Raw genomic sequence first — 17,013 nt, forward strand, 5'->3', positions numbered from 1 at the left:
TTATGAAGCTGGTAGAACAGCTGTAGCTCTATCCATCACAGGGATAAATAGGAGTCCCATAGAAGAGTTGAAAGCCTTCTTCCCTTATCTGGCAAACATATCTAACATCCTTCATTATCATCCTGTCACTGAGTCTTGGTCAGTTAATCAAGTTTCCTGAGAAGGAAAAAATGTGTTTGCCTACATTTTTTCCTGGTGTTACTATTTTTCCTCTGCACAGAAAAAAAAATATTTAAGTCCAATTGTTGAAAACAACTGACATGAAAGAGAAGTTATTGAAGAAAGCTTCACCAGGGACTGGTTTGTTTTCCTGCCACCATTATCTCAGCTGGTAGCTGGCTGTATCCTGGTGGGTCCAAAAGTAGTGTCAACGTGCCTTTGACGCAAGATGGGCAGGAATGCAGTGTGTAAATAACCTCAGGTCTGCTTATAACTGGTTCCTTTGAGAGCTACGGCCCAGTTTGTATTGGAGAAGGTGCCATTCCTTGGAGCACTTGTTTACCTATTTATTGAGGTCAGCAAAGTGAGGAGTAATTACAGGATTTAGACTTGACAACAGGCTTCTGATGTATGAGAGCTTCAGAGTGTGAAATTGAAAAGCTAAGTGGCTTCATGCTATTGTTTGCTTGATAAAAACTCCTAATATGCTCTTGAAGATTTTTTTTTTTTTGTCATAGCCATTTAAGTTTTATTTAAGGGTTAGAGCATTGTGTTTTGGCCATGGCCAAGCAATGCTTGACAATGCATCTGATAGGAATTTCAGGAGATAGTTAACTTTCTGAGAAAAAGCCATGAGACAGATATTATATGGCAAGTGACTTCATAGTCAGTGTAGTGGTTTTTAACTAGGCATTGATAAACATCTCCTTCAATTTTCAGAGGCTTTGTATGAGTTAGCCTTCCAGTTGTTTTTAAGTCAGCCTGTGTTTTTCAGGGGTGTCTTTGTTATAAATGCAGAAACACATTCTGCTGAGCAGGTTTGATTTGGGTCACACCAAACCCCCCAGGTAAGCAGCAAGAGGCCACCACTCTTGTCTGTGATGACAGGAGGGGAAACTTTCTGAATTGAAGGGTTAGTGAAAATGTACTGAAAAGTGCAACTGACTGGTGTGTGGTTGAAAGGAGATGTGTTGTAACCGAAGATAAAGTGGGAGCTGTACAATTCCAGGTCCTGTTGGCAGCAAACACTGGCGGCTGGAGCTGTGCATGCTAATGAGCCCATGAAAGATAGGGAGAAAAGGGCCGTGGTGCTCCTGCCAAAGTGCTAATTCTTACCTTGCTTATGAAGATCAAGTATCTTGCTCAGATTTAAAAATCAGTTTCTTTTATGCTTACAGTAAAAGGTTGAAGAATGTGGTCATACCTAGTCAATTAAAACAGCATTCTTTAGCGCTTCCCTGGCTTTCTGCTGAGACCCAGGCAGTGCTCCCTGCTTGCTGTGAGGCCAGCAGTGCAGGAGCAGCCTTCATCAGTCTTTGTTAGCATGGTGAGCTGCGTTGATGAACAGTTCATTAACCAGGAGAGGCAGAATCAGTCTTTTAATACACTTGCTATCGCAGCTAGGCCCTGACAGTGAGCAGAAAACCTCAGGAGGCTTGTCTGAGCACTAAAACCTTTCTGCTGCTCTGAAACGAATCTTTCCCCCTCCTTCCACAGGCCTTTGGGTAGCAGCATTCATTAAAATGCTTCTTTAATAATATGGTGTATGTAGGATTTCATGGTTCAAACCCAGCAAATGGGACAATAACATACACACTCGCAGAAGAAACCTGTTCTGACTCTTCCAGGCGTCTCTCAAGGTTCACCTTGGTATTAATTGTTTCATTGTAAAATGTGTAAGATTGAGGTAACAGTTAAAACAAATAACCGGAGGCATCTGGCAGCGTGTGGATCCCTGGCACGCCGCACGTCGGAATGGGGCAGACGTGTTCCCAGCAGTTCAGGCATGCTCGTCGGGAGCTTCAGAGGGTGAAATTTCACTAGGAGCAAATCAAAGTCTGTGGTTTTTTTGCCCTGGGGTGTTGGGAGGGGAGAGGGGAATGGGCCACATGAATCCATACTTGCTGTAGATGGAGAATCTAAGAGCTCGTTTTCTAGCAGGAGTAAAACCTGAGCTATTGCAGGATGCATGTTAGGATTCAGCATGGATTTATGCTGCAGCAAGCACACGGGGATCATTTGTTACTCTCCTCCTTCCACCCCCTCCTCACTGCTTCTGTTAGCAAAAGATTAGTTTGGGGCAGGGAGTTACTGCTTCATCCAAGCATTTGAGGTGAAGCAGCCAGTAGTGGAGGCTTTGGTGCTCTCATCTAGAGCCTGATCTCTTGTTCATCCAAGCCCTCCAGGAAATGAGAAACATAAGCTGCAGGTATGTCAGTGCATATATGCAGAGCACTGCGTTTCTGGAGCGCCTGGAACACGGAGGCCTCTGAAACCCTGCACTCCTCCTCAAAATGGCTGCCAGATGTGTTGGCTCTACTGAATTCCCCAGAGCCTGACACCAGAAATGCTGAGGTTATTACCAGCTTGGTTCTTGCTGTGCTCTTCCTTCAGTCTTGCAGGCACAGTGTTGCAAGAGGGAGTGTGACCCCGGATGGCTGCAGTACCTGCAGAGGCAGTTGCTGGCACACAGGCGAGCTCGGGGCAAGGCTCGCCGGGACTCTGTTTAAACAAAGGAAGTGTGTTTGTTTTCACAGTCCAGGCTCCCAAGCCTGGGCTGGGATCCTGTGCCATTTCCCTGTGCTAGGAGCAAGATTCTCGAGGAAGACAGCCTCTCCCTTTGCTGCAAAGCACAGCTCTTCCTGGCCAGCAAATACGTATCTTATCCTCCCTGGCTTGTCAGGGCTGGAGACTGGAAAGCTTAACTTGGATTTGGTTTGGTATTTGTAGGTGCAATAAACAGTATAGAGACTCCTGCCATGAACCAACATCTAGCTTCCCATGCTTGTGTGGCTTTCTTGGGCCAGTCTTATAAGCTGCTGTACTTCTTGATCCCCTTGTAACCCAGTCAGTCCCAGTGGATCCTTGAAATATGTTTCCCAGTCAGTGGGAAATGGAGCTTCCAGAGCCTGTGGTAGTGCATCTGTGTGTTCAACACAAGAGAGCAGACTTGCTAAGAGCTGCCTCTAGCAAAAGTCAGGAGAACTTTTAAAAGTATTATCTTAAGCCACACTGCATGGTAAATGGCTGGTTTTTGCCAGCAGGTACATTTTCCCTGCCACAGTCAGCAGTTTGCTCAAATAACAAATCTTAATGATAAAGAGGTGTTGGAAAGTACTTGAGTTAGTAGTAGGATCTGTAAGGAAAGTGTGTATCATCTAACATATGCTGCTCTGCCTTTTACTGAGGAAAAGTGTTTCTCAAAATAGTCTTCCTTACTCTAATTTGCTTTGGTTTATTTCTAGCATCAAAATGAGAATGTCATTTCACTGTGATACAGCTTTTATAGTAAGTGCAGATCCCTGTGAGTAGGATGTATCCTGCGCTTCGTAGCCAAGGCAAGCTGGATATGGTGACATTTTTAAGAGTATTTGGGTTGTCTTAAGATAGAAAGTGGTTTCTACCATTAAGTAAGTGTGCCCAGGGATGGAGTACATGGGAGGTGGTGGGTAGACCTCCTGGCAGCTTGTTCAGCTGGACTCACTGCAAATCCAAGGGATGGAAATGACTGGATGTATGACTGACTGTGCTTGCTTGCTTCATGGAAATCTCTATGGTCTCACATGGAGTAATCAAGTTATTTAAGGAGGTGTGGTGTTTGGGTGGGGGGAGGCATGTGTGTGGCACACCAGTGAATCTTCTATTTATCTTTGCTGTTCGAGTCTGAGGGTGCTCTGAAACCGTGGAGCTGAGATGGTGTCATGGAAGACTGGCTTCTTGGCGGTGTCTGGCTAAGTGGATGTATGGGAGAGCGAATCCAGGGAGCTTCACCATAAATTAAAGGAAGTGCCTGGGAGTGGAACTGCAGAGCTGCCCTGACTCTGGCTGTGTACGTGAGAAGAGTTCCAGAAATGACAGTAAATAACAGTAAGGCTTTGCTTTGTGTTTCTCTTGTAGCAACCCTCCGCTCAGCGAGGAGATGCTGCCTCCGGGGGAGTGGATGTGCCACCGCTGCACCGTGCGCCGCAAGGTAAAGCCTCTCAGAACAGACACAATCCCTGCCCTTCCAAATGGCCATTTGAAACCTGAATCCTGTGGTTTATACCTGCCTCTCCCTTCGTGTGTACTCAGACAACCAGAGCTGTTTCTTTGTGCTCACGTTTGCAAAGGGTTTTGTTAGGAAAGGGCTTAAAGAAACTGAAGGAGTCTTGGTGAGACCCTCACGATATTTTAACATCACCACTAAGAAATAAAACTGAAGGGCCTGATACCTTCTTGTCAATCTGTGCCTTTTAAACTGTTTTCCTTCCCCTTTCTGGAAAGGAGGGAGAGCTGAGGCACAGAGGAGATGGGAATGGCTCCTGTGCTTGAGGAGGTGAGCTGTCTACAGACAGAATGGGAGTCACATTAATACAGCTTTGCCATCAGGGCTCTGATTCTACTTAATATGTGTTTTTTAGAAGAGTGACTTCACAGCAGTTGTACATCAGCAGAGGGTGAAATCACAGTGAGTTATGATTTCCTGAGCTGTTGAACAGGATAGGAAGGAGGTGATTGGGCAATATTGTAACTTGTCTTTTTTTTTTTTGCCTTGATGCTCTTTCTCCAGGAAGCTGTCTTGCACAATGTAAACATCTTATTGCTGTGACCACATAGGGCTGCTTAGCAGAGGGTTTAGAAACTGCACCAAGCTATCTAGCAACTGTTCCCTTGAAGTGACACCCAAAACAGATTGGAAGAAAACTGTGTGCTCAGCCTTTTGTTCCTGAAGTGATTGCCTTGTTAGGTTTCCAGGGTACTGTTCAGCCATCTGCCAACAATAGAAATGAAGGTCACAAATCGAAAAACAAATAATAAAATAAAAAGAGAAAGAAAATTAGAAAATCCCCAACTTTTCTATATTAAAAATTGCCTGAAAACACTTTGCTCCCTTTGCAGACCATGTTAGTGATGGAGTATATTGGTTCCTCCATATGGGTGGTGCTTTAAGCACTGAAACCGTGCACAGTTGCCCACGCCATGCCATGCAGCATCTCCTTATATTGCAAAATGGATCTTGTGGTGTTGGCAATCTATAGCTTCCTTTGCTGCACCTTGTTCGAGATTCCTGTCATCAGGAGATAGCAGAGTGTTGTTTGTATTTTGTGCTTGTATTCTCAAGCTGACCTTCTCAACCCCTGATGGGTTTGTATGCAGTGCCAGGGTTAGTAAAGTGCATCAACAGTGAACAGTTTGCTGTGAAGTTTTTCAGTGTTGGTAGCAAAGTAAACAGTTGTGTGATTTGTCACATGTTTAGGACTAGATGCTGTGAAATGTTGCCCTGATCTGGACTCAAGTATAGCTACCCTGAAAGGAGAGACATATGGTAATGTTCTTCCCCATGCTTGGTTCTCTTCAGCTGTTCTGTCACCTGTACCTTAGGTGCCATCAGACTGTTCTTGATCGAGGCTCTAATGACTTCAAGGGGGAAGTTGTAGTGCGTGGCTCAAGCGTTTTCAGATGCTGTTTGTCTTCAATCACATATTTGTCAAGGTTGATGTGCTTTGTTTGTGGCCTCCATGATAAGCCTGCCTATTCATGTCGTGCAGAAGCGAGAACAGAAGAAAGAGCTGGGGCAGGTAAATGGATTGGTGGACAAATCTGGGAAAAGGACCACCTCCCCCACCAGTGACGCAGACCTGTTGGACAGGTCTAGCAGCAGCATCAGGGCTAATGCGCATGCCAGGATCTTGGAAAGGAGAGCGAGCCGGCCTGGCACTCCCACATCCAATGCCAGCACCGAGACCCCCAACTCAGAGCAGAATGATGTCGATGAGGACATAATTGACGTGGATGATGACTCTGCCATTGCAGAAATGGACTGTGGGCAGCCCCAGCTGAAGCGACCCTTTGAGCTTCTTATTGCTGCTGCCATGGAAAGGAACCCAACGCAGTTCCAGCTGCCGAATGAACTGACCTGCACCACAGCACTTCCAGGTGAGCGGGGCCTCGTCTGCTGTTAGTGAAGATGTCTGCAGTTGCATCCTGCTGCCATCTTTCCTCTTTTCCCTCCTGACTCTGTGACAGTTGTGGCTGCAGTGGTGCGTGCTGGTGAAAACAGAGGTACCTCTGGCTGTCCTCCAGCTGCCTAGCAGCAGATGCCTTTCAAATCTGTGGGGACTCTGCAACTACACACCATGTCCATGAGGACTTGTGATAGATGCTTGTTGTTCTCACCTTGGTCTAGATCATCAATATGAAAAAATCAGTTGTCAAAATACTTGATTTTTGATTTATGATGCAATAATAGTAACAAAGTAGTGACTAAATGTGTAGGGTGTCACTGAAATTACTAAGTGTGAAATATATCTGCCTTTAAAGACAGTCTCTGTCACTTAAGGCTAGATTTAGTGGTTGATGGAGGTTCCTTAAGCAGCAGTCTTTGACTTTTCTGAGATGATTATATGTATCTACCAGAAGGCAAACCTCTGCTATGTGGATAACACAAAGCTTTTTAAAATTTCCTTTTCAGGTACTAGTAAGAGGAGGAGAAAGGAAGAAACCACAGGAAAGAATGTCAAGAAAGCACAACACGAGTTAGACCACAATGGTTTGGTTCCCTTGCCAGTGAAGGTCTGCTTCACATGCAACAGGTACTTGTTCAAGTTCTTGCTGAAAAAAGTAGATTACCTGTTTCCTTTTCCATTCTCCTTCATTACTTACTTACAATCCTCTAAACAAATGGGAGAATATTCATCTTTGCTAAATAACAGGTGTTTAACCACAGCAAGTGTAGGTCCAGCTGTACATTCTGAAATGTAGCCTGAAGATTGACAAGATTGAGCCATCTTGTCTTCAATGTTTTTCTGCAAAGAAATACTCTAAAGTGATGGTGGCTTAGTAAATGGTGATGTTTGTTTATGGTTTGTGAAGGAAGTGTGTGAGGAGGTGACCTTTAGGAAATAGAAATCTACTGAGAGATTTATAAGCCCAAGGCAAATAGGAATATTGTGCTGAAATTGTAAATCTGAAAACCAGTACAAAATACGGATGGGTTTTGTAACACTGCATTAAAAAATGCATAGATCAACCCCAATTCAAAATGTCAGTGAAAATGAAACCTTTATTTCAGAAACTCAGTCAGAGTGAATTTCTTGATGTGGAATGGGGATTCAGGTGGACTTTTGTGGAGAACAACTGATGACTTTGTCAAGAGCAAAGGCTTTTTTAAAGCCTGGGGATTGAGATGTAGTTGATTTTCTGGAGTTTGAGACTTGTTCCGAGAACACCTTGTTGATGTACACGTCTCAGCGACACTCATGATTCCTCTAAGGAAACTTGTAATTACTTAAATCTGAGATTTCCTTTTGATCTCTGAATTTTGCTTCAAATAAAGGTTTTCCCTCGAGTGGATCTTAAAGAAGGTCTATACAGATCAAGTTACAAATCAGAAATCCTGCTTTTTGGTGCAAACAACAGTGTAGAGGAAAAACTGAAGTGGTCAGCCAAGCTTGCCTGAATGTTCTACTTATACTCTCTACAGGGAATAAGACTTGGTTTTCTCTTCTCAGGAGTTGCAGAGTGGCACCTCTAATCCAGTGTGATTATTGCCCACTCCTGTTCCACATGGATTGTCTGGAGCCACCGCTTACTGCCATGCCTCTGGGTAGATGGATGTGCCCAAATCACATAGAACACGTGGTGGTAAGCAGGACTGACTATGATTGCAGTATGGTAACCGGATGCTGGAGTGGAACCTGGCAGGTCTATTAAAGGACAAGGCACAACAAATGTAAAACAGCTTCTGAGCTCTTATTGCTCCCTGTAACGCTTGTAAAGCTCCTGCTGCAAGCAACACACTCTCCAAAGGAATATGATGCTGCTCTCTGCAATAAGATATAAAGATGGGGGAACTCCTTCCTGTAACTGAAGCTGACAGCTCAGATTGTGGCTCACTGACAGCTTGTCTAGTTTTTGACTGGACTCTTTAAGATCTAGATGAGCTTCCAGAACTGGGATACAAAGCAGCACAGTGCTACAAATAGGGGAAGTAATTCTTTGCATGCTTAACCCAAAAAAGTTTCATTCCAAGAGGGAGTTTTCATTTTTGGAAAAGCAATGTACTTGAGACTTAAATACTCAGGAAACAGGGGGCTGAAACAAAGAGCTTTTTCCCACACAAACTGCTTCTGAGAGCATTGATACTGCTTAGTCGGCCTCTAAATGCTTTTGTATTCATCTCCAGCAATGTGCCCTTTAACAGAAATGGTTAGTGCTGCAGGAAACAAATAGTCTAAAGCTGAGCTGATGCTGTACTGCCAGTGCTCCAAGGCATTATGAAAGTCTTAGGGTACCTTAGAGTGACCTGCAGATCCCTAACTCCTGTGGCATTATCTGATCACCCAGCTGAACCAGAAGAATTTGACCCTGAGTAATCGGTGCCGAGTATTTGACCGGTTCCAGGACACCATCTCCCAGCATGTTGTCAAAGTGGATTTCTTAAACCGAATCCATAAGAAACACCCTCCGAATCGCAGAGTTCTTCAGTCAGTGAAGAGGAAAGGTCTGAAGGTATGTGTAACAAATAGTGGTGGGTGAAGACCCCTGTGTATGGGGTTTAGTTTGGAAGGGAAACCAGTGTACTCCTTGGGGCAGAAGGAAGAAGACAGTCTGAATAATTGTGTGGGTGAGAGATCTGAGAGTCAACACTCGCTACCTGTAGGATTTAAGAAGATCTCTTTCCTTCAACTATAAGGCTCAATTATTGTAAATAAGCACTTAAATCTAGCACAAGCATAGAATGTACAACACAAAACTTCCTGAAGGTGGCCCTACAGTCAGATTTGAGGCGGTTTGTTTCCAGGATGCCTGAAAACTGCCATACAGTTTTTTTCTTGACTTCTCTTATGCTGTAGCCACCATGTTGTACCAAAGTCATGCCTGACCTAAGGGAATAAAACCTATTAATTTCAGCATGGCTACATCAATTTAAAGTACTCAGTCCTTGATACTTCTAATGTATCTGCAGGGTTCCTTTGGGTGAGAAAACATCAAATGCAAAGTTTAGTGCTGATCAGGCACTTGGTTTAACTAGTCATTCTTGAGTAATTGTTCTCATGTGTGATCTTCTTTCTCCACAATGTAGGTTCCTGATGCTATAAAGTCCCAATACCGGCTTCCACCCCCGTTACTCGCGCCTGCAGCAATTAGAGATGGCGAGCTGATCTGTAACGGGATCCCTGAGGAACCCTTGCAGAAGCACCTTTTGAACACTGAGCACTTAGCCAGCCAGACAGAACAACAGGAGGTAAATTAAGTCAAATGCTTGGACTCTGTGTGTGTAGTTGCTTTGGTACAAAGATCCCCTTCCACTTCAGTCATGATGGAGCAGTTGTCTAGGAAACCAATCTCAAGCTCGTGTGTGAAGGTGATAGCTTGTCTTGTCTCTGACGCCCTTGTGCATTAAAACTTCACTTTGACTTTCCAGGTGAGATGTAAAATTCCTCATTTGACACTTCAGGGAAGTGGTGCTATAGTCCTCTGGCCTTAAGAATGGAGTCGAGGGCCTTCTGTCTAGAAGTCATCTTTATTTCGTGACTGAGGGGAAATACTTTGCACTTTGATTATGTAAGGCTGCTCTCTGACACGTTTATTTATAAGTTAACGTCCCATTTCTGGGTCATTTTTTATTGCGGATGGAATTGGACATGTAAATCAAGGTCAAATGAGTGTTTAAATCTTGTATGAAACTTCTGGCCAGATTCCACAGTGTAAGGGCATGTTAAGTTGCAGTCAGTGGAGAAATCAAGTCCTTCTTTTAGTGCAGACAAGTTTATTTTATGTGGCAGGTGCATATCCACCATGGAGCTTAAAACTTAGAATAAATCTTTTGCTCTTCCTCCACTTTATGTAAAAGTTTTTTACTCCCAGCTTTCTACTCCCTATATCTGAGGTAGAGCAGCATTTCTTTCCAACATGCTGTAGAGTAAGTTGGAGGGTTGTGTTTGGCTAGAAGCCCAGATTAGTGAAAAGTGTGTTTGTAACCTGAAGAGTTGCAGCATTTAACAAGAGACGAGAAGGAGTTTGGAGGTGAGGAAATGCTGCCTTCTCCCTCCTTAAATCTCTGCCCCTCTCTGTCCTACCTCCAGCGTAGAGATAAATAGTACATAATTTTGGTTGCACTTCCATACCTCTGCACAAAATTTTCTCTTAATTGTAGATGAACTCCAGAGCAGATGCTGTAGTTCCACACTGCATCTGAGCAGTCAGCATCTGGATTTCCTCGAGCTGGGTGAATGATGGAGCAACTGTAGAGGTTTGGAGCACTGCTGCCTCCAGAGCTAACCTGCACTTTTTTCTCCCTTCCAGTGGCTCTGTAGTGTTGTTGCGCTCCAGTGCAGCATATTGAAACATTTATCTGCTAAGCAGATGACTTCGCTTTGGGACTCTGAACAAACAGAGAAGGCTGATATTAAGCCTGTTATTGTGGCAGATGGCTCACTCGCCAACCCTTACCAGGCAGCTGACAAGGCACCCACACCTTCCCTCTATTCCATGTCATCCTGCACCTCAGGGATTACCACCCAGAATTCCTTGAGCTCCTCGCAATCCCAGCAGACTTTGTCACAGGAAGATGTTAACTGCAGCTCTTGTATAGATAAATCCAAGAAGGCGTCTTCTTGCGGGACTTCGAACGGGCCGACAGCCTCTGACATTAAAGTGAACGGGCCTCATTTCTACGGCGTTTCATCCGAATCCTCAGCACAGTTGACTGACTCCCAGAGGCTCACGGGCTCTGGGAACACAATACCTGTTTTGTCTCATCGGCAAACGTGGCCTCGGCCCCTCACGCCCCCAGCGAGTTGCGGACTTCTGAATCACACCATTGGAACCATTGTCAAAACAGAGAACGTAGCAGGACCCGTTTCTTGTGCACAAAGGGGATCTGCGCCGGTCACGAGTTTGCCTACGTCCATATCGAGCTCCTGTGGCAGCCTGGAGACCACCAGCACTTTGCAAAGGAAGAATGTGCAGACGCAGATCGGACCGCCGCTGACGGCAGAGCTGCGGGCCGGGGGCTCCCCGCTCAGTGCCACCCGGGCTCTCACCCCTCCCCAGGCTGCAGGAGATGGCATCTCAGCTGTTGGGTCCACAAACAGATTCTGTTCACCAGCACCACCTTCAGGTACGTGCTGAGCCACTGACCTTGGCCCTGGGGCTGAGAAAAGCTCAGGCTAAACCTCATTCAAAATCTCAAGGCTGTAGCAGTGTATCCTTGTTTGACTGGGAATTGGGCTTTCTGTGGAGAGCCGGCTGAAGTTTCTCAGGTCTCTTCTGTCTTAGGTCTCTTTATGGGAGCCATGGAATGTATTTTTGCTGGCTGTCTCTATTTGAGGGGGGATTTCTGTCCTGACAAGCAGGATAGTAGGTCAGTTGAATTCTTGAAAGCAACAGTAGCTTTATATCACTTGGCTGCTGTCTCGTTGTTTCAACAGCTGCTGCTTTAAAACCCCAGCGCTGCTGTAAAACCACTGGTTTGTTTCAAATGGCCATTTGGATTGCAAGGTAGTCAGTCCTTCTCACAAGAGCAGCTCTCTGGGATCTAATCCAGAGTAACTGTTCAGGCAGTGGTTGTGTCCCCTACTACAGGTGTTGTTGGAGTCTTCATGTGCACAGCCTTGGTGTTGGAGAAATGTGGGCATGAGAAGCTGTAGTCTGCTTAGGATCTGTTGGTCTGACACAGGGTAGTTATGGACTTGGATATGCCAGGGATCCTGAGTTGTACCCAAAAAACTTGCTAAATAATAGCAAGGTATACAAGAGAGTGTATATACCCATTTTTAGTGTAGAAACATAAAGTCAGAGATGTTGATGGATGCTGGAGTAACTGCCCACAGCTCAAATTTTGCTAGAATAAATGTTCATATATGGCATTCTCTTCCTTTTCCCTCTCCCCACAGCAGCTCAAGACTCAAACCAGCAAACCCTTTGTGCAGGTTGGGTGGGAGCAGTCACTGAAAAGCACGTGACAGATCTGTATGTCACTTCCCATGCAGTTCCAACCTGCTCAGTGTCAGGCTTGTGTGGAGTGGCTCAGGTCTGGTGGTTGTAAAGCAACAGAGCAACATATTTTTATAATCCTTTCTAATATTTCTCAATGAGTAACTTCTAAGCTTTGCCTCGCCTTTGGAAGCAGTCCTCAGGGTATTTGGCCTCCTTCTGAATAAACTTGGTTACTCTGAGGCTGCTGATTTGACCATGCCCTGCTTAGAAATGCAAGGCTGGGAGAAGTTCTGGTGGAGGAAATGCGACTGTATTATAGAAAACTTCGTGCTTGTGGTTTGAAGAGCGCTTCAAACGCTACATAATTTTGCAGTTACTTAAGATGTTAAATAATTGCATCTGGTGCAAAGCTTGTGTTCTACAAAATCATTACTTGCTGTACTGTCTCTCGGGAAAGGTGTAAACATTTAAATTTTCCATCTAACACGATGGATTATATATTTATAACAAAAATTGTGGTGCAGAAATTTTGCTGCTGAGTACAAAAATGCAAATTGCTCATGACTTTTTGCCATAAATTTCAGTAGTTATAAGCAAACCAGCTCAAGAAGATCTGGTATTGACAACACATTACAGGGCTTTTGTTTCCTGGCATTTGCCATTGCCTCTTTCAGTTGCATGGTCACTTCCAAGGCAGGAGGATTTTATTTTGTAAATAATAGAATCTGCTTATGACTGTCATATTCCTTCTGGACAGTGATGTGCACCCCAGACTTTATAACGGTGTAGAAAAAAAACCAGGGCAGTTGTGCTTTTTATTCGTGTTAAAACGTAGACAATCTTCTTGGCAAATGTCTCTTATGTTTAATAAATTCTTCAAGCTCCTGGGGAGTTGGTGCTCATCTTTCCAGTGTCACCACAGGGAGTAGGAGATTAAATGTATAGGTCAAAAATTCCTCCAGCAGCTGGAGACGAGGCAGAAGTCACATTTGGCTCTGTGTTGGAGGCACACAGAAGCCTTTCTATGAGCAGAAGAAAGCTCCTGGCCTCTAGTTCAGGCCTTTTTCAAAGTATGACTATGAGCAAAATGAGTAATTTTGGAGTAGCTTGGCAGCCAAGGGCAGGCTGAGGGCTGGGTGCATGTCTGGTGAACGTCACAGTGACATCTCTCCATCACCTCTCTCTGTAGATGGTAAGGTCAGTCCCAGCACCTTATCCATAGGAAGCGCTTTAACTCTACCCTCATCACTCACTTCAAACTCTGCAGCTATGTTGGACTTCACTGGTTCCCTGAAAGCGTTCATGGACGGGGGTGAGTATTTAATTCATCACCAGTCTCTGTTAGCCCTGTGTGTTTGCTTCCCTAAAGCATTCCATCCCTGCTTAGGGGAAAGTTCCAGAGATAAAGAAGGGTTGTAGTCAGGTGAGGGAGGGGCTGGGTGTACATTACCTTAAATATGTCACATGCTTCCCTGCTCCTAGTGTTGCCAAGGCAGCAAGGCCAATGAAAGTGTTTCTGCCTGAAGCTTTTCTGGGGAAGAATCACAACTGGGCTGCTTTCCAGGTGGAATTCACATGCAGAAACCTGCAGCCCTGCCATGTTGTGGTGCTAGCTGCAATCCAGAGCTGCTCCTGGCGGATGTGAAGTCCAGCAGCAATAGATCATGTAGTAGAGTAGTCACCTGAGTGGTGATGCTCCAGTGGGTCTGTTTTATAATTTCTGCTTCTGTCAGTCTCCTAGACTGGCCTGGTTTTTATTTCCTTTTGTTGCATTTGGCAAGAGATGGCAAATGTTAGCAGAGTGCCTGTTAGCAGATTACTGAGCCTGCAGGAGCTTCAAAGGGGGTTACAGGTCTCTGTGATGCAGGGCTGGACTTTCTAACCAGGTAGCAGAGCTTCAGAGGAAGGACCCAATATGCTGTCCAAAGGAGTGCAATGGCCATCTCTACTGACCTGCTGATTCTGGGCCAAAACAGCAGATTTTCAGCTTTTATCAACCCTAGTTCCCTCAAACCTCTGTTTGCTGCCTCAGCTGGAGCTCTCCAGCTGTGGCTGGCACTGTCCTCACACTCTGTTCACAGGAAGTGATGTGAAATAATAGCTCACCTATGTGTAGGAGTCTTGATATTGCAGAATTGGTCAAGTCTTTGCTGTTTAAGAAAACAGCAGGTTTGAAAGTGGGACAGCTAAATCCGCTGCAGCTCAGATTGCATTCTTTCCCTGAATAACTTACTAATTGCTTTTTGTTTATTAACAGAGATTGAGATAAATATGCTGGATGAGCAGCTGATCAAGTTTCTGGCCTTGCAGAGAATACATCAGCTCTTTCCTCCCAAAGCTCAGTCTCTAGTGAGCAGTGTCAATTCCCATCAGCAATCTCCTGTGGGAAACCACATTGAAGGTAAGAGCAGCCCTAGAATAGCTGGGTTATGTTGAGCCATAGATTTGCTACTGCCTATTCTTTGAAGGAGATTTCCCTCTTCTTCTGGTATCTGATGCTGCCTTTCACTTTTCTTTCTTCTCATCCCCTGCTCTGGATATCCACTGACCAGAAACTCCATCAGGATCCTCTACTTAATTATTTACAAATTTGAGCAATGTGAATACTTATAGTACCTTCATACTTCCTACTGGAAATGTGTAGTGAAGTTGTGTTTTATTCATCTTAGAATTAGCAGTAGATGAGAAGGTTCATCTCAGGTGCTTGGTGGCTTTTCTTTGCACTTTTACCTTTGAGATGGGCAAGAGAAATCTGTGAATTCCTGCTCTGTCTTTCTGGAGGAGTTGGTTGTGATAAAAGCACAAGAACAGGAGGAACTGGAGCACAGAATATTTGTGTGACATTGTCATTGCGTGTTCAGAATGTCAGTATCAAGCTGAAACCACTACAAATGCCAGTAATGGAAAACAACTGGAGTTTCTGTTGGAAATCTCCAGATTCCTGAGTTTGGCTTTGTTTATTACCACTGGTATCACCTAAAGCTGCAGGGTGAACGTGTTCCTCTGCATGCCCCAGTCAGTTTAATCTGCTTTCAAACACCAACTGGAGAGCCTTGCTGTGGAAGCAGTTCTCTGCTCCCCCTCTGCCAGGCCTGGGGGTAAATATCCCAGATAAGATCTTTGGAAGTCAGTCAGTAATCTTTTTCTGAAGCTCTGTGCTTGCCTGCTTTAGCATCACAGCATTCCCTAAATGCTTTGTCAGTCTTCTTGTGATGGCTGCTGCAGGACACAGCAGCAGGCTGTGGTATGAGCTGCCTTCCTGGTCTGGAATTCTTCAGCAGTCTGCCTTTCTCAAGGCAGAATGATTCTGTCTTAACCCATCACCCTTTTTGGGCAGGAATGATGCATCCAACTGGCTGCTTAGCATTGCTGATGAAATGTTAGATCCAAAGCCCTTAGTGAGCCCCGCAGAGCCAGGCAGCTGAAAGGATTCATGCAGGGCAGCCAGGCAGAGGTGGAACTTGTGATGCCACTTGGTGTGGCCACTATTACTGATGTAGGTACCTCTGCAGTCTTTCATAATCCTCATGTTCTGTTCTTTGATTTCACCCTCTTGCGGTAACGCCATCCTGCAGATAAGATATCAGGAGAGGCTTAAACTCTATGTATAAGGGGTTTTCCTCCAAAAGACAGTGCTGAAATCGTGGCTAGGCCAGTGTAGCCCAATGGAGTTCAATATCTGTTCCACAGAAGATTTTCTGTCCAGTTAACATGGAGTGTGTGATTTGAACTTGGAGCTGCTCTGGAGGCTCAGCCTTGGACCAGCCATTGTCAAGTGTGCCATAGGGACTGACCTGAGGGTAAAAAAGTCCACTCAGTTAATCATCCTGTCTTTGGAGCTGGGTTTGTCCCTGCCAAGCCCCATTCAGCCCAGGTGTTTTTCCTGCAGCTTCACTAGAAATGAAATCACCGCTGTGAAGCTGGTGAATTCACCAGCACCAATTCTTTTTAAGTGACACTTTGAGAAAAAAGACTGAGCTCTCCGATTACCCAGAGTAGAAGAGATTAGGAAAGAAGCCAGGGGTAGAAGGCTTGTGTGTTCCTCAGCGTGGCTCCATTGTGCACACTCAGTGTTAATGCTCCCCATTTGCATGGCTTGTGTGGGTTATGAGAAAGCAATTTTCTCTGACTGGCAAAAAGAGGATTAATGCACAAACATTCCTAGAGGGTTGGGAACTGGTGCTTAGGCCAAAGCTGACTGCATCCTCCTCAGGTTCTGTGCTTTCTGAGCTAGGGACACTGGGGTCAAGCAGCTTTCCCAGCTGATAACATTGTTCAAGTAATTTCTTTTTATCTTGCAGCGCAAAGAAAGGAAGTGCAAGCCCGGGCGGTGTTCTATCCTCTGATGGGCTTGGGGGGTGCAGTCAATATGTGCTATCGAACCCTCTACATTGGGACAGGTGAGTTGCTTTTTCCTGCCCCAACCTTTCAGAATCAGGATGGTTCTCCCTGAACCCTCCCTAAGGTCTTTGCCAAGTGGGTGTCAAAGGAAACAGACTCACTGTGGCCACTTGCACTGGGATTCTGCACTACCAAGAAGTGTGGAAATCCCCCATCTGCACGAATCCGTGTGGGTGGCAGCTCTGTCACCTGGTGTCATAACTAGAACAGCTGTCTTGGAGTTTTAATGCCTGACTGATGGAGAGGAAAGTTATGGTTTGCTTGCAGGTTTTGTTTCTTGTTGCTTAGATTCTTCTGGTGCTCTGGGTAGACCCAGGAGCAGTGCAATGCTCTTCAACCTTTGTGGAACTGTTGGCTCCCTTCCCCCACTGAAACTTTGTTGGTGGCTTATCGAAGCATTATTCATGCAGTCCTGGGAGCAGGACAAAAGCAGTTGCTCCCCTGTTGTTTTGCTAATTGAAGTTTAATTCTGTCTGTTGTTCTCTGGTGCCTGACAGTTTGGATTTTTTTCCCCAATACAAACTGAGCCTG

The 17,013-nt window shown here is 45.1% G+C and overlaps 1 protein-coding gene across 2 annotated transcripts in view; it reads left to right on the top strand.

Annotated features, from left to right (window-relative positions):
• The window catches only part of PHF12 (PHD finger protein 12), a 31,155-nt gene that overhangs the window by 10,324 nt on the left and 3,818 nt on the right, over positions 1-17,013 (top strand). The window contains exons 3-12 of one of the 2 annotated variants that reach the window (XM_021550860.3): positions 4,057-4,129; positions 5,688-6,075; positions 6,611-6,731; positions 7,650-7,782; positions 8,485-8,649; positions 9,224-9,385; positions 10,447-11,263; positions 13,271-13,393; positions 14,339-14,482; positions 16,383-16,481. In XM_021550860.3, the coding sequence (XP_021406535.3) occupies positions 4,057-4,129; positions 5,688-6,075; positions 6,611-6,731; positions 7,650-7,782; positions 8,485-8,649; positions 9,224-9,385; positions 10,447-11,263; positions 13,271-13,393; positions 14,339-14,482; positions 16,383-16,481 (2,225 nt within the window). Of the gene's footprint in view, positions 1-4,056; positions 4,130-5,665; positions 6,076-6,610; positions 6,732-7,649; positions 7,783-8,484; positions 8,650-9,223; positions 9,386-10,446; positions 11,264-13,270; positions 13,394-14,338; positions 14,483-16,382; positions 16,482-17,013 lie in introns of both variants that reach the window. The other variant, XM_085557361.1, reaches the window with a different exon arrangement.

This window comes from Lonchura striata, chromosome 19 (assembly GCF_050655825.1).
Source record: "Lonchura striata isolate lonStrDom1 chromosome 19, ASM5065582v1, whole genome shotgun sequence".
Lineage (NCBI taxonomy): Eukaryota > Metazoa > Chordata > Aves > Passeriformes > Estrildidae > Lonchura > Lonchura striata.